General features: G+C 41.1%; 3 protein-coding genes and 2 long non-coding RNA genes across 13 annotated transcripts in view; 2 read left to right on the forward strand and 3 right to left on the reverse strand.

Annotated features, from left to right (window-relative positions):
- Window positions 1-37: 37 nt before the first annotated feature.
- On the forward strand, window positions 38-798 carry LOC135351177 (uncharacterized). Its single transcript, XR_010399409.1, has 3 exons — window positions 38-283; window positions 368-449; window positions 665-798. It is a non-coding gene; the product is annotated as an uncharacterized LOC135351177 (long non-coding RNA).
- On the reverse strand, window positions 661-3,992 carry LOC135351172 (uncharacterized). 3 transcript variants are annotated; one of them, XM_064550113.1, is made up of 5 exons: window positions 3,739-3,992; window positions 1,938-3,353; window positions 1,737-1,846; window positions 1,569-1,647; window positions 661-1,502 (listed from the first exon to the last, which is right to left on the reverse strand). In XM_064550113.1, the coding sequence occupies exons 1-5, from the start codon at window positions 3,806-3,808 to the stop codon at window positions 1,339-1,341; spliced, it is 1,839 nt and encodes a 612-aa protein (XP_064406183.1). In that variant the 5' UTR covers window positions 3,809-3,992; the 3' UTR covers window positions 661-1,338. The 3 variants fall into 3 exon arrangements, with proteins under 3 accessions (XP_064406183.1, XP_064406184.1, XP_064406182.1); XM_064550114.1 differs by having other exon boundaries at window positions 1,934-3,353; XM_064550112.1 differs by having other exon boundaries at window positions 661-1,647; window positions 1,934-3,353.
- Window positions 3,993-4,040: 48 nt separating this feature from the next.
- The window catches only part of LOC135351173 (retinoid-inducible serine carboxypeptidase-like), a 30,219-nt gene continuing 9,630 nt past the window's right edge, over window positions 4,041-24,629 (reverse strand). The window contains exons 1-17 of one of the 4 annotated variants that reach the window (XM_064550117.1): window positions 13,203-13,389; window positions 12,642-12,701; window positions 11,663-11,719; window positions 11,496-11,552; window positions 11,298-11,405; window positions 9,587-9,635; window positions 7,556-7,700; window positions 7,137-7,382; window positions 6,943-7,017; window positions 6,810-6,882; window positions 6,700-6,737; window positions 6,446-6,574; window positions 5,291-5,471; window positions 5,031-5,093; window positions 4,882-4,956; window positions 4,477-4,646; window positions 4,041-4,238 (exon numbers count right to left, since the gene is read on the reverse strand). In XM_064550117.1, coding sequence (XP_064406187.1) covers window positions 4,179-4,238; window positions 4,477-4,646; window positions 4,882-4,956; window positions 5,031-5,093; window positions 5,291-5,471; window positions 6,446-6,574; window positions 6,700-6,737; window positions 6,810-6,882; window positions 6,943-7,017; window positions 7,137-7,382; window positions 7,556-7,700; window positions 9,587-9,635; window positions 11,298-11,405; window positions 11,496-11,552; window positions 11,663-11,719; window positions 12,642-12,701; window positions 13,203-13,299 — 1,683 coding nt within the window. In that variant the 5' untranslated portion in view covers window positions 13,300-13,389 and the 3' untranslated portion in view covers window positions 4,041-4,178. Of the gene's footprint in view, window positions 4,239-4,476; window positions 4,647-4,881; window positions 4,957-5,030; window positions 5,094-5,290; window positions 5,472-6,445; window positions 6,575-6,699; window positions 6,738-6,809; window positions 6,883-6,942; window positions 7,018-7,136; window positions 7,383-7,555; window positions 7,701-9,586; window positions 9,636-11,297; window positions 11,406-11,495; window positions 11,553-11,662; window positions 11,720-12,641; window positions 12,702-13,202; window positions 13,390-24,629 lie in introns of those variants that run through there. The other 3 variants (XM_064550115.1, XM_064550119.1, XM_064550116.1) reach the window with 3 other exon arrangements.
- On the forward strand, window positions 13,594-14,740 carry LOC135351178 (uncharacterized). 2 transcript variants are annotated; one of them, XR_010399411.1, is made up of 2 exons: window positions 13,594-13,670; window positions 14,428-14,740. It is a non-coding gene; the product is annotated as an uncharacterized LOC135351178 (long non-coding RNA). The 2 variants fall into 2 exon arrangements; XR_010399410.1 differs by lacking the exon at window positions 13,594-13,670 and adding an exon at window positions 13,970-14,092.
- On the reverse strand, window positions 16,599-24,602 carry LOC135351175 (retinoid-inducible serine carboxypeptidase-like). 3 transcript variants are annotated; one of them, XM_064550122.1, is made up of 15 exons: window positions 24,353-24,602; window positions 22,534-23,914; window positions 22,375-22,430; window positions 21,639-22,300; window positions 21,228-21,473; window positions 21,034-21,108; window positions 20,893-20,965; window positions 20,783-20,820; window positions 19,797-19,925; window positions 19,420-19,600; window positions 19,180-19,233; window positions 19,031-19,106; window positions 18,630-18,803; window positions 17,997-18,483; window positions 16,599-17,632 (listed from the first exon to the last, which is right to left on the reverse strand). In XM_064550122.1, exons 4-14 carry the CDS (start codon window positions 21,699-21,701, stop codon window positions 18,396-18,398), a joined length of 1,197 nt encoding a protein of 398 aa, XP_064406192.1. In that variant the 5' UTR covers window positions 21,702-22,300; window positions 22,375-22,430; window positions 22,534-23,914; window positions 24,353-24,602; the 3' UTR covers window positions 16,599-17,632; window positions 17,997-18,395. The 3 variants fall into 3 exon arrangements, with proteins under 3 accessions (XP_064406192.1, XP_064406193.1, XP_064406191.1); XM_064550123.1 differs by lacking the exons at window positions 16,599-17,632; window positions 17,997-18,483 and having other exon boundaries at window positions 18,717-18,803; window positions 19,031-19,083; XM_064550121.1 differs by lacking the exons at window positions 16,599-17,632; window positions 17,997-18,483; window positions 18,630-18,803; ... (6 more) ...; window positions 21,034-21,108; window positions 21,228-21,473 and having other exon boundaries at window positions 22,022-22,300; window positions 24,353-24,601.

A 24,629-nucleotide genomic window follows, 5' to 3' on the forward strand; every position in this document is an offset into this window, starting at 1 on the left:
TTTTTTTTTTTTTTTAGCCTTTATGGCGAAACGAGTAGTTAAGGTAAGTACAAACTGGTAGACAGATATAAATCGAAATCTAAGTAAGGTAAAGATATGAAGAACAAACATATAGCTATGCGCATGCGCAGTTACTAGTTGCTATAGCTTCAGAACTGAGAGTAGTCTAAAAATTAAAGCAGGGAAACTTCAGAGGATACCATGTACGCCACTACGTATATCAGGGAACAAAGGCTCAAAGAGGATGAAACAGAGAATGGTGTCATGACCAGGATAGCAAGTGGTGAGTTTCTCCAGGCAGTATAATAGCTGTACACATCCAACGATAGAGTAAAATACCTATAATTATATATAGACTACTTTGCAGCTGCAGCCTAGGATTCTACTAGAGAGACTTGAGTCAAAGTAGTCTGAAATAAGGAGGGACCAAGAGTGGCTTTTTATTATAGGTGAGTTTCTCCAGGCAGTTCTTCTGGCTAGCAGTAGACAACAGTTAATACGTACGTACCTACCTGTTTATTAGTGTTCTGTGTGTGTTGGTGTATCTCTACAATAATGATACACATGCAGGCTCATAATAATTATGTTTATACAGGTAAAACTATTGTATTCACTGTTATCCCTCATGAATGCAAATCAATAGAAATTTTTTATATGCACATAGGGCTCGAAATATTGGTTGTCAGAGATAACGAAAAGAACGACCCTTCTACGTGTGCACTGGGAGAGGAAAAAGAGACAGGAAGATATTATGTTATGTTATGGCATACAAATGACAAATGCTCGTGGCCATAGCATGTACGTTTTTTAAGTTTCATTTGATGGATATGTAAATTTTGACTCACTTTATAACTATTATTAAATTTTAATGGATATTTCACAATGCTCAATCTTTGAAATTCTAAAATTTAATAGATGTATCCATGAATTTCCCATGAAAAGCAATGATGCCGTAGTTTGATTTTCCATCTGCTTTTCATGGGTGTGTAAAATTTTCAGCTGGTCTATCGGGCTGTGAAATGCACATGATTTTTAATGGGTATTTCACATTTCATGGTATGTACTATCCTTGAAATTCTTAATTTTAATGGGTGTTATCAATGATTTGCCTATGAAAAGGCAATTAAGTCATTGTGATTAATCCATAACATTTTCCCTGAAAAATAATGGATATGCACCCAACAGTACAGTGCTAGCTCTCTGAATGAAAAATGACCTGTACATTATCAAGAGTCATTAGGAAGAGCAGAGTTCGAGTAGTGTATGACCATAGATGAAGGAAATAGTCATTTCAATGTATGGTTCATGCATGATACATGAATTTTTGCTGTAAAAGGGTTAATATAAATATAAAATGACACACACGAAAAAATAAGAATCATTAGTTGGTAGACAAGGAGAATTCACAATTGATAGGTAGTGTGTTAGGATCAGTAGGTACAGGCATCCCGACATCATTGTCAGGTGTAGGACTCCTGTCCGCTGGTGAAAGGGTTGGTATCCTGCTAGGAGGATGAGGATCATTGATCACATGAGTTTGTTGTAAGGACAACCCTGGAGATGCTGACCTTGGCAGGACAATAGTGGGGCAATCCATCTCTTGACTCGACGTAGACTGTGAATGATGCAAGACCGCCAATTCAATGGCTGTGGGGCAAAATAATCCAGTCAATTCATTATTAACCATCACAGCTTGATATCACCTCAAATAAACATAAAATGTATATCTAGTGTACCTCTTTCATGGTTTTCAGGGGTGTTGTTGCCATTGAGCAAGGCCGCTTGACTGTTAGCAGAGTGATCCTCCCTCCCTCCCTGAGCCTCACCGCCAACCTCTTGTGTCGGCCTTAGAACAAATAATAACAGTGTAAGACTTACAATGTGCATGCAATTAACAGAGACGTGACTGCATGTGTACCACTATATTGCTCACCTACTTCTGGCCATTCGCTTTTTTACCCAATAACACAGGCAAACTGCAATGAAGACGACAGCCAATACAACGACGACAACAAATCCACTCAGTCCAATTGAAAGACCAAGGGCGAGCTGTTGTCGATCAGTATAAACTGCTTCACCCGGTGGAGGAGAAGTCTCATTGTTCGGCTTATCTTGAGAGGTGGCAGCTGTTGTTTCTGCAGGAGTAGTCACGGGTTGCTGGTCAGGACAAGAAAAATCTGGATTCAACTCGAATGTGGCCAGAAGAAATGTTTCGTTGCTACTGAATTGCTGTGAGTGACAAGCGAGGTCTTGGACGACAGAAACGGTTGAATTACTGAACAGTAACACATGACCATCAATCAGCTGGTGATTGATTTGCGCATCGTCAGCGAGAATGATTGTTTGATTGTCCAGAAGGTTTGTGAGTGCAATGCTACCGTCTCTCGAAGTACCAATAAAATACGCGGCATCTTCAGTCAATGCACAATCACCGACGTATCTCTCCAACAAGTTCAATGGATGAGGGATCACATGATCTAACAATCCGGGTGACACCAGCGCTAAAGTTTTATTTCGTTGTTCAATATAAACGCCTTGAGGGCAGTGAAACCTCGTTTGAGTTCGCTTAACGCCGACTTTCATTTCCCCACGACCGCTCACGCTGATGTTGATCAGATTGTTCTCTGAGCAATACACTAGCAGATTATTTAAGTCTCTCGATTGCCTCACGTCCGTCACATTGTTCCCAAAGCATACACTCCTGTTGGAGTCAGCGTAAAAATGTTCAGCCGATGAGAATGAATTACCATTACCGGGTAGAACAGTGAATAAGACTTCATCGTCAAACCAGATCACACGACTGTCACTAACTAAATCAACACTAGAGAAGAAGATCGGAGATAGGCCAGTAGAGTACGATTGATACGGGGTATCAATATTGTCGTTCAGCAGCGATAGGGACGACTGGTTCAAAGTCTCAAAGTTGATGTGAACTTCGAACAACCATAAATCTACTTCAAAACGAGCAAGTGGAGTAAAGCGAACACACGATACCACACGTCCATTGTCTGATGGGTTTTTTGCGATGGAGGTGAAGCTACAGTTGACCTCTTCTTGCGGGCCAAGGACAAACTGGTCTATTAGGGTCAGCCTATCACTGTTTATGCCAGCAAATAGTGCCAGAGCAATTCCGGCTGAATGGGGGACTATAGCCACTTCTCTGTTGTTTGGAGTGTCTTTGATTAGGGTAACACGACATCGCCACAATCGATCACCACAAGTGCTAGGGAGATATGCCTCAGGGAATATTGCGTCACGTTGTATAGAAATATTGGTTGAGATTAGACGAGCGGATACCACCAAACCATTCGAGGACTGTTGAACAGTAAATTGAGTACCTAATGGAGACGAACCTGCAGTGAGAGAGAATACTACATGAATGGGCTCGTACTAGCTGGGCGTGGCCCGGCCTCCGTTCTGACAGATGACCGGGGGACACGCTTATAATTATAGGAGAGAGACTACAATAGTGCATCATGAATATAATTATAAACCGTATCCAGTTATGAATATTGTTATCTGCACTCCTCAGCACAAACCCTATATAAATGTGTCCCCCAGCCATCTGTCAGATGCAGAGAACGGGGGCCGGACCACGCCCAGCTAGGCTCGTACTGTACGTCTGATAGATCTAGTCTAGTCTCTTCTATTCATGATCTAGCGAGCATTCATGATGTAAACATGTACTCTACTGTGTTAGATCTACATTTCTATACACTGTACGTACTGACTACGTACCTTGTAGCTGAGCTCGAGCATTGATCACAACAGTAAGAGAAAACAACAGCACAGTAGGAAAGACTTCCATCACAGATCACCCACACGCTGATACGTACTTCTGTATAATATTTGCTGGCCGCTTACTCACTCTGTTTTACTGGATGCCTTTTTATAATGCCCAGCTGAGCTGCAACGCTCACACGTAACGTCATATTAATTATATCTACCATGCATTGTTAATGTTCAATTTGGAAACTTAAATTTCCCTTCCTTTCACTCCTTACATATGTACATTATATTTGTAGATACAAATTGCGCAATCATCTACCATTATATCACCACAAAATCCCCACAATACATGGAAACACAGAAACCATTATTAAAATGAATGATTTAGAGTCACAGTAATGTTATTATTTAGAGTCTTGTTATTATGAATCTATACACTGTTTGTGTAGTCAGCCAGTGATGACCCTCTGCAGCATGGTGAGGGCAGTGTCTCCGTTGTCAGCTGGTACCTGTAAATGCAAAGTTCTACATAATTAATAGATCTACTGTGATGTTTATATACTGTGATGCTGTTACAGTACAGGAATAGAATATCAACACAAACACACACACACACACACGCACACACACACACACACACACACACACACACACACACACACACACACACACACACACACACACACACACACACACACACACACACAAACCCCTCACATCCCACTCCCACCCCCACCACACCCTCACCATGTGTCCAGCATTGAGTATCCAATAGAAGGCGAGGTTTTTGTACGCCTGATAAAAGCCACCAGTGTGTTTCTTAGTGTGGTCAGTGTCAGGGTAGACAGGCATTTTCTTAGCAGCCTTAAAACTAGGCAGTCCAGTCCACTTGAGTTTGTCCATCCAAGCCACAGTGCCTGTAGTAATAAAAAGGTAATAATTATATGTAACCAGGAGTGCATGAGTATGTAACTATAGCAGGATATAATTATCCCAATTAATTTCAGTGTTCCTTGCATCATCAGCACCTGTGTTCTAGTCCCTGGGTTTTTTCTTGTGTTTACCAATATGGGAACCAAACACATTCCTAAGTAGACTTCAAACAACTTTAATTGCCAACTCATCATGACCATGCAATAACCAGGGACTTACCTTGAGTACAGCAGATGAGGTCCAGCTGGCCATTGTACACAGTCACATTTACCCCCATAGAGAGTAGCTTGTCCACTGTATGAGGGAGGGTGAGCGGGCATAATAAGTATCACACAGATACAAGTACACCCCTCCCCACTAGCACAGACCTGTGCTGATGACATCCTTCATGAAGTCCACTCTTTGTTTCTCAAACACTTTCCCAGCTTGCGCTACAGAAGTCAATTACCTTTTGAATTTGACACAGATTAATCAAAACACAAACCAATCTTCCTAAAAGATACGTTATGAATGTATCAATTGTTACAAAATCAGGCTGGTCAAATTCAATTTGCAAGTGCAGGTTCTCAAAGATAGTTACTACCAATAGAATTAGGCTTCGATAACGTACAATAATCGAGCAACTCACATCCCCAAACCACTTGGTCCGGAATGTGGAGCTTCTGTTTGATTGGTCCATTCATGAGTTGACTGAGTGATTGGGCATTGTACCGTTGCAGGATCCGAGGGAGGCCACGCCCACTTTGAAGGGACGTCACTTCGTCATCGTTATGACGCAGGATGTTATAAAAGTCCACATCATCAGTCAACTGCGTGGAGGGGGAGGTAATTGTGGATGGGCAGGGTGTCATACAGGATTTTAAAGTTGGGGAAATAAGAAAAGTAACCGGAAAATTTGGCTAAAAAAAGGTCAATGTTATTTCGATACCCTGTTAGTATGTAAAATTGCCAGCTATCAGGGTTTCATACAGGATTTTTAGCCAAGGGGGGGAAATGACGACAGCCATACGCCGTTGAAAATTTGGGGGTGGGTCCGGGGGGCAGCCCCCGGAGAAAATTTGGCAGAATGATTGTCTAAGGTGCAATTTTGAGGTTTTGTGATTAAAACTATTCAGTCTAGTTCTTAACTGCATTGTACACTTAACTCACCAGAAAAAAAAAATGTTTGAGCAAAGCAGAAAAGGTACTCAAATTGACCTCTAGTGTGTGTACAGAGCCTATGGTCTCACTATGTACATGCTCTGCTTATGTTGTAAGGTTTAAATTTCAAAGGGTATCATAATAATAATTGTATACATGCATTTTGTGTATGTAATCTCCTGTCTGACCTTTTGAACTGTACCGTGTGCTAGATTGGATATACATGTATGCACTCCTGATGTATGTAAGAGGCTTTTTATCAATTGATACACGTAAAATAATCATTATAGCTACATGTAGATCTATCTGAATCACTGTACAATTTGGTATGACATCATTAATTTTTCATATTTCCAGGGAGGAATTTTGGCCAGGGGGGAAATCCCAGGGCCGGCCCCCCCTCTGTATGAAACCCTGGCTATAGACACTCAGTCATACAACTACTACTTTTAGGGGGGATATGCCACCTTCCCCCTGTACACACCCTGATGGGTATACAGTACTGTAGTAAAAGTTGGTTGAATTTCAATGGCTTGATGATTTTATGAGAGCTTAAAAGGAGCCCGTTCAGATGGTAAGTAATCTCATATTCCAAACAGGAAATTGCACTTTGTAGTGCCCAGCAATATTACACTCGACTCACTGCTTCAATGACATCCTCAGTCTGAGACCAGAGCTCAGTGGACCTGGCATAGTCTCCATTGTTGAACGCAGCCTCGGTCTGTTTAGAGTAGTTTTGAATACGAGCCAGCTCCGCCTCATTCACTAGCGACTGTGTGTGTGTGTGTGTGTGTGTGGGAAGGGGATTATGAGGTCAACGCTACACTTCGACTCACTGGTATATTGCAGTACACTCACACAGGAACTAATATTATTCACTGAAAAACCAGAACTAACCGTTGCAAAAAGATATGGACCCCACATGTTGACGTAATCTATGCAGAGGGTAAGCAAAGAGCACATGAACCAGTGGGAAAGGCATAGCAACAGTGGCCTGGGGTACTCACCAATAGCAGAGATCCAGCTGTCCCCAAGACCCACACCTTTGAAGACTACTGAGACATTCCCTGCATTGATGGCCTACAAATAATCATTAACAATAATAAAAGCTCCTAGAATCGTTAGGAAAGTTAAACTGACCTCTTGAAGCACTTCAGCAAAAGCAGCTGTCATCTTTCCACCGTACGACTCACAGAATATGTAGAATGGCATTTTCTGCGTGACCACATGTCATGAGAATATGAAACACTCAAGCTACATCCTCACACATGCCATAATAAATATGTAGAAAATCACTAATGAAAAAAACAGTGTTCACATTACATAATTGGTACCTGAAAAACAGAGTGTGTTTTAAGAAAGGCACTGAAGAGTGAGAGGAGATCCTTAGCAATCTCTGCAACGTCAGTGGTATATGCTGAGTCATCATCAACGTAGCTATATCCGGTGCCAACAGGGTTATCGATAAACAGAATATTAGCCACCTGAGTCCAAGTGGTGTTTCTAGGTCTGAGGTTAATATCCAGCGGTCCAATCTCCATGAAGTTCCCGAAACCAGTCGATGAGCTTCCTGGTCCACCCTAGAGGAAGGAACAAACAAGACGTGTTATTGCAGCTACATGTAGTGACATTGGGAATTACCCAATTTATGATATAGGTAATAGCAATGTAATGAAGGTTGCATTTTGTACGTAAACGTATTTTAATTGTAGTATCACAAAAGGACTGGACTACAACAGAAGTACGTACGTACCTGCAACCACAAGACGAGAGGAACTTGTTCCCTGTTCTTGGTGCTGTCCGTGCACCCATAGAGCCACCAGAACATGTGTGCAGATGTCCTCACATCCACAAAGCCCCAATCCTCGTCTGGGATGACTGGAGCTGTCGACTGGACGCTGCAAACGAGCAGTAGAAGGCTTAATCCAAACACTGCAACTGGAGATACCATAAAACAGCTTTATGCTATGTGCAGCTTAGCTTTGACACTTCCACTGAGGCATCAGCACCGTACCCACGGTGCTTTTATTATGAAATAGCAATTAATATTATACATTCTTGGCTAGAATCAAAACTACTCTGATTCCAAAAATAGAGTATAGTGTCGTTGTTGGCTTTGTTCATGTGAGACTCTTATATAGCTAGCTACAGCCGGCCGGCCTAAGCTAGCTCTAGCCATAGATACTATAAATTTATAGTATGGCTACACCAAATTAATCTTATGTTTCACGGATTTTCCGGGTCATATTTTTGCAGAATGCCAAAAAAATAGTGGTCCAGGTCAGAGGTCAGAATGGCCATGTGATCTAGCAAAACGTTGTAATGTTTTGCTAAAGTGATTTTTTGTGGTGTGTTGTGACTCTGTTTGTGGTTTTATAATGATATTCATCAATTTTTTTCTTTTCTTTGCCTGCCACCCTGGTCTGTTTTTGGAAATTAAAATTCCGTGAAACATAAGATCAATTTGGTGTGGCCTAGCTATGCTCTAGCTCTTCCAGCTAGCTAGCTACCAGTGTGGAGGTGAAAAAGATGTCCACGACATAATACAGAACAGTTTGTACTTCTTTGTAATAATTGTATCGATATACTTTGTTTTTAGTAGTCTGTAATGGGTGAATTTATCATCTATATAAATAAATACAGTGTCTACAACGTTATGACAGATTGACACATAGTCTTCTCCCCGCTCGCTTAATTGTTTCCACGCTTTTTGGTGCTGCCCTTTAGCGACTCGCAAATTGCATGTGCATGTGATGTAGTATTATTGCAAGCAAGGGACTCCCCCCCTTGTTTACTTACATCATGGTACACAGTCCCAGAGGAGGTACGACAGGCGCAGTGAATACTAGTTATCCACCCAAACCCTGTGTTATACTGCTGAGTTTAATCAGAGGCTAATTGCTGAGCTGCACCGTGCTTGTCGTACCTCCTCTGACACATGCAGTCCAATACATATGCAAGCAAGGGACTCTCCCATGAAGTTTTGTTCAGATTATGGTACACACTCATGCAGAGTCAGCCTGGGCTCAAAGAAAAAAGAGCTCGTATGATTATAACTAGCAAGCACCCTTATCATATACTTATTCGATTTAAGGCGATACTTATAAAAAATTACGAAGCCAGAGGTCGGTGTTTCTTTTGGAGTTTGAAAAATTATGATGAAGTCATGGTGTCAAATAATTATCAATGCATGCAGCAGTCACTACTTTAGAAGTTAGAAAATTGCCTACAGCTTACTGCACAGTAGCCTCGATCCCAGGCCGAGTTTTCGCTTTTATAACGGTTAGGCGAACAGCTAACTGCACAGCAACTCTTCATTTTGCATTAACGCGTCGATTAAACGTGCATGTGCTTTAACACAAAAAGATCTTTTGCCACTCACGACGGTGGATAGCAATGGTTGCTATTATTTTTTGCTTGAAACCACGCCCCGTGCACAACCTCTATAATTATATAGATCTAGTTCAACGCCGTAAGAAGATATTTTATGGTGCATGGGGGGGGGGGGCTTGAGGTGAAATTATTCATTTTTATGCTCTCAGAAATAACCGTATATATAGCGGGAAATTTTCGCGGATGCAAATTTTCCCAGTACATAAAATAATCTGCAGAAGGCATATTACAGTCTGCCCCCAGCCCCCCTGGTTCTTACGGGCATGTGACCATAAGCTTCATGTCGCACAGCTTTGGTGCCTTAACCGAGGCATCATCAGCACCCGTAGTGCATTCAATGTAATCAGTATAATTGTATATAATTATACATGCAGCAAATTTAGCCACTTACTTCTCCATCAGGGATTGCAGCACTGCTAGCAGTAGCTTGTTAACATTAGCTGCAAGTATATAGTGGGATATGCAAATGATGACTCACATGCAACTACAAATTACTGTGGATCACCAAGATACTCATGCATACATGTAGAGCAATCACCCCGTGCGTTGTGAACTTCATCGCATAGCAGCAAAACCGATACAATAACTTTTTACCATAATGACCTTAGAATTATCACAAATCAGGAATGATTGCATGTGAATCTAAAGCAACAATTAGAAAACAGTGTTTTTTATCGCCTTCAAAGATCGCCTATTATACAAGTTTCAACTATATTTATGCCTCGGTGCGCATGCGCAAGCGAGGTATACGGTAGTGTGTTTGTAATTGTGTGTGTGTGTGTGTGTGTGTGTGTGTGTGTGTGTGTGTGTGTGTGTGTAGACTATTTCAGCTGCTCAAGGATCAATAAAGTGCAAGTAAGAGTTTCTATAGGCTTCTAGTCATGTTTTCTTGGCATGCTATTTGTGGATTTGCAAAATAAAGCTTCGTTCTCGAGTTATGCCTAGTTTTGCTTACTTGGAATGCCATTGCAGCCTTTTCAGAAGAGTCCGTAGCAAAACTTGTTCACCGAGTGTTGCTACTCTACTTAGTAGTTAGCTCTGCACTAGAACGCTAGCTATTGGTAGCTGCAAGAGTGAGAAGAGAGCTGCAAGGCTCTGCTGACTTGCAGCCATTAATTTTAGCCTTAAACTTTTGGCCTCGATCGTTTTTAACAACAATCATGGTCGATCATTACCCACTATTTGAGTTTTCCACATGCAGTAAAAATGTTCATCATGACAATGTGTGTATAAAAGCTAGCTATTAGATTATGTAGCTTTGGCACCTCCACTGAGGCATCAGCACCCGCGGTGCTTTCATATTATAAGTAGCCTAAACCACTGTCTCATTAGCAGTTAAATCAGTCCATGTTTAGTTTCCTCAAACAGCTCATTTTGTGTCCACAAACAGACACACACACACACCAATCACTCTACCCCTACTGCGCGCTGTGCATGTAGAGTCGCAAGCCACTCCTTTTTCTCTGATTGGACGGGGGCAGGAAAAAAGTACTGGTGACTCTGGCATACAGTAGACTCCTTGTCCTAGAAGTTGGGTTAGGTTAATCTTACCATAGCATGTGATCCAAACATTGCGTGAAGTAGTAGAATTGCGCAGCCCGCAAGTGCTCGGCTTCTTAGCTACAGATTGAGCTATAGTGCATGCTATAGAAAAGAGAAGATTGATGAAGTAATAACGAGAGCAGGCATTCAGCTAGGATATAGTCATCTAAGAGACCAGCAGAGATTATACTTAGTGATGAGAACTGGGTGTGTTATTGGGTGCCCAAGGCTTTTGATAACCTGTGCAATACAAGACAGAGGGCAGCAGTTGAATTGCTAAAGTTATATAATTATAGAGTATAGTTGTCAGACACATACAAATCGCTGTCACTCGGTTCAAAAAATTAGGGCTGCCAAGATGTCTACGTCATCAGCTGTTCCATGCTAATCCACAAGTTGTGGCGCAATGGACATGCACTGCATGTGTCAACAGACACTGTGGTACAAGGATCTATATCAAAAGGCTGGTTAGATAGATTTCTTTTTTACACTCAGCCAATGATGCATGGTGTTAGTTTCGCCTGCATGAACTCTTGTGGTGTTGGTGGAAGTGTACTTACATGGCTCATCTTGTTCCAGCTTGGCTTCTGGCTGCATATCTGGTTCTTTTTGTTGCTCATCTTGTTGCTCCAGGGCCTTCTTCAACTGATAATAGTATTGCTCACGAACTGCATGTAGTGAATTAATTAACATCGAACATGTGAAAATTAAAGGTGTTACCTTCACGTTAATTATATATAGTGGTGGAAGGACTTTACCTGGGCCATCTTGTTGCCGCTGGGCATCCTTCCGCTGATAATAGTATTGCTCACGAACTGTATAATTACTGTTTATTCTCACGTAACAACAAATTATGTGAACAACTATAATGGTGTCACTTTTGCATGAATTCCAGTAGTGTTGTTAGTGGAAGGGATATACTTACCTGGGCCATCTTGTTGCTTCAGGGCGTTCTTCAGCTGATAATAGTATTGATCACGAACTGCATGTAGTAAATTACATGCATATATCGAACATGATTAATGAGGTGTCACTTTAGCATGAATTTTAATCTGTGGTGTTAGTGTAAGGTACACTTATATGCCTGGGCCATCTTGTTGCTCATGAGAAGGCCAGATATTTATAGTATTACTCACAAACTGTAATAGTTATGACAATTATAATGTTGTGAACCAACTAAAGTTACTTTTGCATGAATTCTAACTATATTATAATATCACAGTAAAAACAGATTCGTTACAAACATCTCAAATAAAATGCGAAATTTAATGTAGAAATGACATAAATTTCTGTCCGGCATTTTAACACTAAAATACGATGATGCATCCCATATATATAACATATGTGTTTTTGCATATAGTTAGACACTTGTAGTATAGACTATATTTAGTTAGGCCTAGGTCATTAGAGTTATTTATACCTATAATTTCCTAGTTAGTCCTGTTTTGTGTGTATTTAAGTCAGTGCATGGGCTGTGTATTATATTCATGCAGTTTTACTGCCATGATCTTGTTGCTTACTGAACCCCTATCAGTTTAGCTAGTGACTCAGCTAGGCTAACACACTACACACTGTTTTGGAGGTGTCTGTGGGATTTAGAAGCCCAAAGGCACTGATTTAGTATCCCGAGCGTAGCGAGGGTACACTACAAGTGGCTGAGGGCTTCTAAATCACATGGACACCGACAAAACAGTGTCTAGATACTAGTGCGCATGCACAAACCGCTTGATTACAATATACATGCATGATTATTTGACAACGGAATACTATATGTATTGTATACTAAGTAAATTGGACTTAGTATACCTGCTCTGAGGCACTTTTCCCATGTACTTCCCATGTAGATCTTATCAACTAGTGTCTAAAGTGATGTTGTATATATAATTATATACATGTATACTTACCAGGGCCATCTTGTTGTATCTGAGCATTCTTCTGCTGATAATAGTATATTTGCTCACGAACTGTATAAAAATAATAATTCTCATATTCTCATACAACAACTATATCAAACATGTGAACCGACTAAAATTAATGGTGTCACTTTCGTATGAAATAATTATACTGGCCAGTATACTGTGGTTTGGCAGATAAAATTGTATCACACTTAAATAGAGCAGAATGACTTCATTATCCTCGAGACAAAACTGCAAAATAGATTTGAAGTAAGGTCGTTTTTTTTAGCTGCGACTATTTTCTGAAATGCAGCCACCTCGCTATTCCAGCCATGCAAGCTACACTGTCCCAAGGGTGACTGGATTAACGAGAGTCTGTATATCATATATATATACTTGCAATGGGCCATCTTGGGATAATAATTATAGTATTGCTCACGAAATGTAGTAAATTTTATGACAATTATAGTGAACCAACTAAATAAATGATGCATGCATGCATGTTATCTACTTTGGCATGAATTCTATAGTGGTGTTGGTGTAATGTATATACAATCATATATATTATACCTGGGCCATCTTGTTGGTTTGAAGAGAGAGCAGAAGAGGCCACGGCCATATACAGGAGAGATAGCAAAGCCACACTGGCAATCATTGAAATCTTCATATTAATATAAAAATCTTTTAGCAACTTAATTAAGGGAAGTGCAGTGAAGAGTGATTGCAGGGAATGGTCATTAGTCTCGTGGACCAGCTGTTTGCATTGACAGGTGGTTAGTGGTTGGAGGGACGGATATGTGAAACCTCATAATTAGATTTGCCAAATCTAGCAGTGCAGCTGTGCGGTTTCACAACTTACTATAAACATTTATCAGCCACTTTGAGCGCCACGATATTCAGGGTCTGGGTCCGCGAGACTAAATGGTCATTGATCCTATAATATACTCAGCCTGCATGTATACTCATAATTATAAGCATAAGATAGTTATCTATTGATGTAAGGATGCCGGGATTCCCTAGGACTGTTCATCATTCCAGGTATATATAGTCTAACCACCAGCAATAATAACACTGCACCACACTAGCTCGTATACATGCATGCAGTAAATTGAATAATACCGTCTTTCTTCTAATTACAGCGCCACTTATTATTTTCCGGTGCACAAATAGAACAAGAAAAACTATAAATTCCAGTTTGGCGCTTACATTCGAGTGGCGCTTAGCAATAGAACGTGTAGCTGTTTCCACAAGGCTATCATATAGATCAGTTGTCAGTTGTATATATGTATAGATCCTCGATTAAAGGCCACGTTATATCTAATTACCCGCCAGCAAAAAACAAATTTCACAATTTACCTGGCGCTCAATTAAAAATATTTTGTGAACTTGGCGCTTCTATTATAGAGTGGCACTGGAATTAAAAGAAAGACAGTACACCTGTAGCAAAAGCAACATTCCAGGTAAAAACCACACAAACTGCATGCATGGATTCACAGATCTAATTTCCTCGGCTACAATGCATGCATGCATGCACTATAAGTACCGGTATAATTATATTAGCTTATGCATGTGTAACTTCGCTAGCTAGACCCCAGGCCTATAAGCTTAATAATGCATGCCCCAGAGAAGCTCCCCACTGAACTCAATAGCTTTCAGAATAATTCATATAACACAAGACTGCCCTAAGGCATCACATGACAACAGTATGACGTGGCAGCCCTAAGGCCCACGCCTTACAATTAAAGAATAATACAATAACAATAACTCATATATAGTCACTTGGTTACACATGCAGAAGCCAGAAGTCAACTATACACAGAAGCCAGAAGGGTCATTCTGTATCAATTCAACGAAATTTAAAACGTGACCTCTTCAAAATTGCACGAAACTTGGTATATGTATGAGGAATGGTATATGATAACATCTCAGAACAATTTTGTGTTTGTAAACAATATGGCTTCTGAGATTGAGTTAATCATTATTCTTGTGTTGTATCATTGAGCAGGTAGATTGATCTTGACACTGTATGATGATACCTCGAGACCTTCTGCTTCGCACCTGAATGTAGATAGTAGTATAATTATGATCATTGTATTTCTTCACCATCACTTGTGATCATTCTACTACAATGTGGCATCTATATGAAGCGTCTACCATGCTCAATGAGACAATGGGGGTACATTTATGGGATGCAAACACTAATAAAAATAAAAAGCACTCCAGCCTGTTGGTAAAAAATTAGCATTTTGTCTGTTGATACATGGACTATACTTAGGCTTAGAAAATCACATGAGGAACTAGCAATTTCAACGGCATTATCGGTAAATCGTCGCAATGTTTGACCTACTAGTGGTACTATATGTGCTGCTACCCATAAAAATACTTAGACTGGAAACCACGCCCCTTTCTTTAGGGAAAGAGACTGGCTACGACTCGTCCCAACGGAATGCTTGGAATGTAGTGTGTGCATGAATGCGTGGGAGAGATCTAAACCACAATAATTATTGCACACTAAGTTATAATTGATTTTGTGTGAGTATTATTTTTAGCTGTACAGTTGCAGTATAACTTTTATGTCTACTATAGCTGTTTAGATATAAGTTGTCTATCAGTACTTCCAAGGAAGCAATTCTAAAGTTGCTCTGCAAGCAGCTAACTTGGCTGGTTACAAGGCCACTGCACAAATAACAGACAGAAGTAGCAGAGATATAGTTATTGTCCACTAACATCGTATACATGTATAGAGGGAAATTTTTGTGTTTTTCGAGGGCATTGAACCGCGAATACCCACGAAAACAGCAACTGTCGTCAGGGGCAAACCATAAGCACGTGGCATTGTGTTCAGCGCATGCATGCACAATGCATTGCAAACAGTTGCAGTTTCCCATCTCCTTCACTTCCAAGTTGCATTATTTCCACATGGCCTCCCTTCCCAGTGGCGTGTACAATGGGGGGCTTTGGGGGCTTGAGTACCCCCCTGTCCTCCCAGACAACCATGAAACTAATCCTATCACTCAGTAGCTAGCTAGCTAGCTAATTGTGCAGCTCCAGAGATACATGCAGCTCTATCTCACGGTTACAAGTAATGACCACGCCCAATTGAGCATGTGCAATCAGCATTGCCATTGCCATTCCAATGTTGTTATGTAATGCATAATAGCTGATCAAGATCCTCTGCACTCTCCCAGTCACCTCTTGCTCCACTGAGAGATACTGCAAAGCAATGACTAACACTAGAATTACTGGACATTCCCATTGCAGTGATTGACCAGTTTGCTAGGATGTACCCCTGGAGAATAGTGCATGGAGATCCTACAAGATAACTGACTCATAATCATGTCTTATTATCACACTATGCATGTATTAGATCCCATTTGAATGTATTTAGCAGGGAACTATGAGCTATAGTATAGATTCTGGGCTACAAACCACAACATTATACATTTTGATACACATAAAATTATTGTAGCTAGATGCTTTGTGTAGTAACATAGTAACAGAACTAGAATGGAAGAGAGAAGCTCTAGAGTATTTTTGGCTTTGTTCGAGAGTAGTAGGAGCCGCTCGTTTCTTGGGCAGTGTGCTGTACTTTTTTGCTGCAAGGCTGCATGGGGGAGGAGCTGAATGTATGAAAGACGCGCTGCAATAAATGCGGGGGCATAAAATCGCGTGTGCTATGCACACAGCCCCATTTTTTTCTGTGCTCTTGAGCACCCTCCTGCTTCAATCTCTAGAAACGCCCCTGCTTCCTAGTTATAGTTTTGACTCTGACCTTCCTAACTATATAGGAAGTGAATTGCCCTAATGGGCTTCCGTATTAGTTATTGGTATCTTTGATTTTATGATCATGCTGCATGGCACTATAGATGTTGTTAAACTGAGTATATCCAGCTATATATATACAACTGGATACCCCCACACCTTAATTGATTTGTCAAATTGGCAACATTAATAAAATTAAAATAATTAAAATTAAATAAAAATTAATTATTAATAAATTATTTAATAAATTAAAATTCGTCGCCAAATTTACTCGCTATAATTATATACGGCTTATTATAATCACAAGCATCCAATTATGTGCTCTTACAGGGATGAAGCAAGTGGTGTGTGAAGCTCCTTGTTTATGTCCACATGATGTTGTCAACATGGTGGTTAGGTCAGATGTTCTTGTAGTAGGTATGTTAATTCACAAATTGCGCAAACCCAATTGTACTCTCGTTCATTGCAATTATGATGTAATAATGAAATTAAATGTTCCAGCCAGCAATCAGCCTGAATGTGCAGCCAGCATGCAATCAACCTGAATATGCAGTGACCGGCACATCTGATGCTGAGCAAGACATTCTGGGCATGGTAATGATTGCCCACGACGAAGAACTGCAGATGAGCCTGCTTTAAAGTATAGTTCATGATATTCATATATACTAATTTCATGGCATACATGCAGAAGAACACTTCAACCACCTTCACCTTCTCGAAGAGATTGGACACGGTACCTTTGGGGTGGTCCACAAGGCAATTTGGAGAGGGAAAATTGTTGCTGCAAAAGTCGTTAGGGCTGAAGCTGGGACTAATGTTCACAACACTCTCCTATCTGAAAAATGGAAGCCATCAGGTATAATTTTTATACCAAAACAGCATATTTCATTGCATGCTTAGTATATAGGAGCATCAACCATATCCCAACATACTGAGTCTGCTATATAAAAACAAACTGGTCTATTAGGGTCAGCCTATCACTGTTTATGCCAGCAAATAGTGCCAGAGCAATTCTGAATGAATGGGGGACTATAGCCACTTCTCTGTTGTTTGGAGCGTCTTTGATTAGGGAAATACGACATCGCCACAAAATCGATCACCACAAGTGCTAGGGAGATATGCCTCAGGGAATATTGCGTCACGTTGTATAGAGATGTTAGTTGAGATTAGACGAGAGGATACCACCAAACCATTCGAGGACTGTTGAACAGTAAATTGGGTACCTAATGGAGATGAACCTGCAGTGAGAGAGAATACTGCATGAATGGGCTCGTACTAGCTGGGCGTGGCCGGGGGACACGCTTATACATGATTTGTACTGCTGTGTTATGCAATACTGCATCATGAATAAAATTATAAACCGTATCCAGTTATGAATATCGTTATCTTGCAATCTGCCTCCTCAGTACAAACCCTGTACATGTACATGTATTAAGCGTGTCCCCCAGCCATATAATATGTCAGAATGGGGGTCAAACCACACCCAGCTATGCTCGTACTGTACGTTTAGTCTATTCATGTCTAGCGAGCATTCATGATGTAAACATGTACTCTATTGTGTTAGATCTACATTTCTATAGACAGTACGTACCGACTACGTACCTTGTAGCTGAGCTCGAGCATTGATGACACAACAGTAAGAGAAAATTAAACAACAGCACAGTAGGAAAGAATTCCATCCCAGATCACCCACACGCTGATACGTACTTCTTGATCTTCTGTATAATATTTGCTGGCCACTTACTCACTCTGTTTACAAGAGCTAGCTACAGATTCACACAACTGGATGCCTTTTTATATAGCTGGCATCCCAGCTGAGCTGCAACGCTTAGACGTAACGTCATTTCATGCATGCTACCATGCATTGTCATGTCATGTTCAATTTGAAATTCCCCCTTCCTTTTTACCTTACAAATTGTGCAATCATAGACCATCACCACAAAATCCCCACAATACATGGAAGCACAGAAACACATTATATGATTTAGAGTCACAGTAATGTTATATGCAATCTATACATTGTTTGTGGTCAGCCAGTGATGACCCTCCGCAGCATGGTGAGGGCAGTGTCTCCGTTGTCAGCTGGTACCTGTAAATGCAAACTTCTACATAATTAATACTGTGATGTTTATATACTGTGATGCTGTTACAGTACAGGAATAGAATATCAACACACACACACACACACAAACCCCTCACATCCCACCCCCACCCCCACCCCTCACACACCCTCACCATGTGTCCAGCATTGAGTATCCAATAGAAGGCGAGGTTTTTGTACGCCTGATAAAAGCCACCAGTGTGTTTCTTAGTGTGGTCAGTGTCAGGGTAGACGGGAATTTTCTTAGCAGCCTTAAAACTGCATGGGCAGTCCATCCCACTTGAGTTTGTCCATCCAAGCCACAGTGCCTGTAGTGATAAAAAGGTAATAATTATATGTAACCAGGAGTGCATGAGTATGTAACTATAGCAGGATACAATTAATTTCAGTGTTCCTTGCATCATCAGCACCTGTGTTCTAGTCCCTGGGTTTTTTCCTGTGTTTACTTTACCAATATGGGAACCAAACACATTCCTAAGTAGACTTCAAACAACTTTAATTGCTAGCTCATCATGACCCATAACAAGGGACTAACCTTGAGTACAGCAGATGAGGTCCAGCTGGCCATTGTACACAGTCACATTTACCCTGCATAGAGAGTAGCTGGTCCACTGAATGAGGGAGGGTGGCAGGCAAAATAAGTATCACACAGGTACAAGTACACCCCTCCCCACTAGCACAGACCTGTGCCGATGACATCCTTCATGAAGTCCACTTTTTGTTTCTCAAACACTTGCGCTACAGAAGTCAGTTACATTTTTTGATGAATTTGACACAGATTAATCAAAACACAAACCAACCTTCCTAAAAGTTACGTTATGAATGCATCAATTGTTACAAAATCAGGCTGGTCAAATTCAAGTGCAGGTTCCCAAAGTCAATAGAATTTAGGCTTTGATAGCGTACAATAATCGAACAACTCACATCCCCAAACCACTTTGTCCGGAATGTGGAGCTTCTGTTTGATTGGTCCGTTCATGAGTTGACTGAGTGATTGGGCATTGTACCGTTGCAGGATCCGAGGGAGGCCACGCCCACTTTGAAGGGACGTCACTTCGTCATCGTTATGACGCAGGGTGTTATAAAAGTCCACATCATCAGTCAACTGCGTGGAGGGGGAGGTAATTGTGGATGGGTATACTAATACAGAACTGTAGTAAAGTTGGTTAAATTTCAATGACTTGATGATTTTATGAGAGCTTAGAAAGGAGCCCGTTCAGATGGTAAGTAATCTCATATTCCAAACAGGAAATTGCACTTTGTAGTGCTCAGCAATAAAATACATATTACACTTGACTCACTGCTTCAATGACATCCTCAGTCTGAGACCAGAGCTCAGTGGACCTGGCATAGTCTCCATTGTTGAACGCAGCCTCGGTCTGTTTAGAGTAGTTTTGAATACGAGCCAGCTCCACCTCATTCACCAGCGACTGTGTGTGTGTGTGTGTGTGTGTGTGTGTGTGTGTGTGTGTGTGTGTGTGTGTGTGTGTTTGAGGTTTCAAAATAAAATTATAAGAAAATAATAAATAACTTTTGGGTGGAATTGTGTCCACTGCTCATATTACTAGCTCAAACGGGATGCTCGCTTAATTTAATTTTAAATTATATTGACATCTGATGCTAATTAAGTGTATTTACGACAAGGATTTACTAGAAACAAACAAAAAACAAACAAAAAAATTAGACAGCACAAAACTATACAGGTATAGAAAAAGCAAACAGATGCTCGGCCTTGAGAGCCGAGAATGATGGGTTAAAGAGTCTTTAACGGTGCACCAACCCTCCCCATTCATCTGTTGCAATTGCATTCAGAACTAAATAAGCTATTCACTTGGGGCCATGCTGATTGTAAGCTATATTCACATTTGAGGTAATGCTGACATAAAGTATAGAACTTATCTTAGACTTGATATTGGCTGCTGTAATACTTCTAAATCTGACCGACTTATCTTATATAAGGCTGTATTGTATCTGATAATGGGGATGGGTCTATGTGGTTTTTCTAGGTGGCAAGCACAAAACAACTATTAACCTCTAATTTTGGTTCTTAGAATTAGCATTAGGCATTAGTCAAATAAAAATAAATAGAGATGGTAGTGTGTGTGTGTGTGTGTGTGTGTGTGTGTGTGTGTGTGTGTGCGTGTGCGTGTGTGTGTGTGTGTGTGTGTGTGCGTGTGTGTGGGTGGGGGGTGGGGGATTATGAGACGCTATATACACTTCGGCCAGACTGGTACAGTGTGTATTGCAGTACTCACACAGGAACTATCACTGAAAAATCAGAACTAACCGTTGCAAAAAGATACGGGCCCCACATGTTGACGTAATCTATGCAGAGGGTAAGCAAAGAGCACATGAACCACTGGGAAAGGCATAGCAACAGTGGCCTGGGGCACTCACCAATAGCAGAGATCCAGCTGTCCCCAAGACCCACACCTTTGAAGACTACTGAGACATTCCCTGCATTGATGGCCTACAAAGAATCATTACAATACTAGAATCATTACAAGCTACTACAATCGTTAGGAAAGTTAAACTGACCTCTTGAAGCACTTCAGCAAAAGCAGTTGTCATCTTTCCACCGTACGACTCACAGAATATATAGAATGGCATTTTCTGCGTGACCACAGGTCATGAGAATATGAAACACTCAAGCTACATCCTCACACATGCTATATTAATTATGTAGAAAATCACTAATGAAAAAAACAGTGTTCACATTACATAATTGGTACCTGAAAAACAGAGTGTGTTTTAAGAAAGGCACTGAAGAGTGAGAGGAGATCCTTAGCAATCTCTGCAACGTCGGTGGTATATGCTGAGTCATCATCGACGTAGCTATATCCGGTGCCAACAGGGTTATCGATAAACAGAATATTAGTCGCCTGAGTCCAAGTGGTGTTTCTAGGCTTGAGGTTTATATCCAGCGGTCCAATCTCCATGAAGTTCCCGAAACCAGTCGATGAGCTTCCTGGTCCACCCTAGAGGAAGGAACAAACAAGACGTGTTATTGCAGCTACATGTAGTGACATTGAGAATTACCCTATTATGATTATATAGGTATCAATAGCGATGTAATGAAAGTTGCATTCTGTACGTAAACATATTTTAATTGTAAAGGACTGGACTACAACAGAGGTACGTACCTGCAACCATAAGACGAGAGGAACTTGTTCCCTGTTCTTGCACCCATAGAGCCACCAGAACATGTGTGCAGATGTCCTCACACCCACAAAGCCCCAATCCTTGTCTGGGATGACTGGAGCTGTCGACTGGACGCTGCAAACGAGCAGCAGAAGGCAGTACACACAGATCTAGACTGTGTGAATTTCTACAGGATGAATTAGACCACTAGCCAGCTATAGATCTAGTGGTAATTCATCCTGATGTACTGGCCTACCCGCTTCTACACCGGTAGGCCTCTGGCTCTAGCTCTAGCATAAGTGTACAGCTAGCTAGCCGGCTAAAGGTACTAGGCCTGTGTACAGCTTTGTTTATTGATAATCGAAAAACGACCTGCACACACATATACACATAAAGAAAAAATTTATATTGAAAATGCACATGCACACAAATAAATAAGAAATTCTATTATGCTGGTTTCACGAGGTACAGACATCATTGTCAGGTGTAAGACTCCTGTGTCCTAATGAAGAAGTGGATGTCCCACGAGGATGATGAAGATCATTGTTTACAAGAGTTTGTTGTCTGCAGGACAACTCTGGTGCTGACCCTTGGACGACAGTAGAGTGATTTACCGCTGAACTCGACTCAGAGAGCGAGCGATGTAGGTCTGTCATTTTATTGCCTGTGGGGCAGTAAAAATAATTCATTATAAACCATCACAGCTATAACCAATTACATCTAGTGAATTCATTTTACCTTGGTTTTCACTCCTCTGAGTCGCCTGTGCTATAAGCGGACGTTGGCTAAGAGCCCTAGAAATAGTTTAAGTATACAATTAGTATACACATCTGATCAAATGTGCATGAAATTAACAGAGATGTGAATGCTATAGACTGTACATGTATCATGGCTTACTTATTTCTAGACTTCACCCAATAGCACAAGCACAAGCAAACTGCAATGAAGACGACAGTCATGACAATACATGTAGGTAAACCCAATCCAATTAAAAGGCCAAGGATGAGTTGTTGTTGACGAGGATCGATCGAATCACCCGGTGGAGAAGACGTCTCATTGGTCGGCTTTTCTTGAGGGATAGTTGATTCTGGACATAAGAAGTCAGGATTCAACTCGAATGTGGCCAGAAGATATGTTTGGTTGCTACTGAATTGCTGTGAGTGGCAAGCAAGGTCTTGGACGACAGAAACAGTTGAATTACTGAACAGTAACACATGACCATCAATCAGCTGGTGATTGATTTGCGCATCGTCAGCGAGAATGATTGTTTGGTTGTCCAGAAGGTTTGTGAGTGCAATGCTACCGTCTCTCGAAGTACCGATAAAATACGTGGCATCTTCAATCGTTGCACAGTCACCGACGTATCTCTCCGACAAGTTCAATGGATGAGGGATCACATGATCTAACAGTCCGGGCGATACCAGCGCTAAAGTTTCACTTCGTTGCTCAATATAAACACCTTGAGGGCAGTGAAACCTTGTTTGAGTTCGCTTAAAGCCGACTCTCATTCCCCCACGATATATCACGCTGATGTTGATTAGATTGTTGTCTGAGCAATACACTAGCAGATTATTTAAGTTTCTCGATTGCCTCACGTCCGTCACATTGTTTCCAAAGCATACACTCCTGTTGGTGTCAGCATAAAAATGTTCAGCCGATGAGAATGAATTACCATAACCGGGTAGAACAGTGAATAAGACGTCATCGTCAAACCAGATCACATGACTGTCACTAACTAAATCAACACTAGAGAAGAATATCGGAGAGAGGCCAGTAGAGTACGATTGATACGGGGTGTCAATATTGTCGTTCAGCAGCGATAGGGACGACTGGTTCAAATCCTCAAAGTCGATGTGAACTTTGAACAACCATAAATCTACTTTAAAATGAGCAAGTGGAGTGAAGCGAACACACGATACCACACGTCCATCGTCTGATGGGCTTTTTGCGATAGAGGTGAAGCTACAGTTGACCTCTTCTTGCGGGCCAAGTATGAACTGGTCTATTAGGGTCAGCCTATCACTGTTTATGCCAGCAAATAGTGCCAGAGCAATTCCGGCTGAATGGGGGACTATAGCCACTTCTCTGTTGTTTGGAGCGTTTTTGATTAGGGTAACACGACATCGCCACAATCGATCACCACAAGTGCTAGGGAGATATACCCCAGGGAATATTGCGTCACGTTGTATAGAGATGTTAGTTGAGATTAGACGAGCGGATACCACCAAATCATTTGAGGACTGTTGAACAGTAAATTGGGTACCTAATAGAGACGAACCTGCAGTGAGAGAGAATACTGCATGAATGGGCTCGTACCAGCTGGGCGTGGCCCGGCCTCTGTTCTGACGGATGGCCGGGGGACACACTTATAGAGGATTTGTACTGCTTTGTGCAATACTGCTCTCTGTATTAAGCGTCATGAATAAAATTATAAACTGGCTATGAATATTGTTATTTTAGAATACTGCAATCTGATTGGGTTACACTCCTCAGTGCAGCAGTACAAATGTTATATAAGCGTGTCCCCCGGCCACCTGTCAGAACGGGAGCAGGGCCATGCCCAGCTAGGCTCGTACTGTACGTCTGATAATTACATGTACGTAGATCTAGTCTCTTCAAGTTCTATTTATGATCTACATGATGTACACGTACGTACACGTACTGTACTGTGGTTGAATCTAATTTCTATACACTAGTACATGCAGTAAGTACGTACCTTGTTGAGTTTGAGCATTGACCACAGCAGTAACAGAAAACAACAACACAGTAGGAAAGAGTTCCATGACAGATTACCCACACGCTGATACGTACTTCTGTATAATTTGCTGGCCACTGCACTCACTATAGCTAGCTATACGGTACTTGCTTTATTATAATTATTATAGCCCAGCCATAGATATAATACTATAAATTACAGCTGAGTAGCCTCGATCTCCAATCAGATTGCAGTATCTCAAGGGGATTGATCACACCCACTCAACTGTACCACGTGT

Source organism: Halichondria panicea, chromosome 17, assembly GCF_963675165.1.
Source record: "Halichondria panicea chromosome 17, odHalPani1.1, whole genome shotgun sequence".
NCBI lineage: Eukaryota > Metazoa > Porifera > Demospongiae > Suberitida > Halichondriidae > Halichondria > Halichondria panicea.

Bases quoted from the DNA above. Each gene is read 5' to 3' on its own strand.
- LOC135351172 (XM_064550112.1), bottom strand. From the start codon at position 3,808: ATGGAAGTCTTTCCTACTGTGCTGTTGTTTTCTCTTACTGTTGTGATC. The intron at 3,354-3,738 runs GTACGTAGTCAG...CTCTCACTGCAG, and splicing joins TGCTCGAGCTCAGCTACAAG to GTTCGTCTCCATTAGGTACT. The intron at 1,847-1,933 runs GTGAGCAATATA...ATTTGTTCTAAG, and splicing joins AAGCGAATGGCCAGAAGTAG to GCCGACACAAGAGGTTGGCG.
- LOC135351175 (XM_064550121.1), bottom strand. From the start codon at position 24,419: ATGGAACTCTTTCCTACTGTGTTGTTGTTTTCTGTTACTGCTGTGGTC. The intron at 22,431-22,533 runs GTAAGCCATGAT...AACTATTTCTAG, and splicing joins TGGGTGAAGTCTAGAAATAA to GGCTCTTAGCCAACGTCCGC. The intron at 22,301-22,374 runs GTAAAATGAATT...ACTGCCCCACAG, and splicing joins TCAGAGGAGTGAAAACCAAG to GCAATAAAATGACAGACCTA.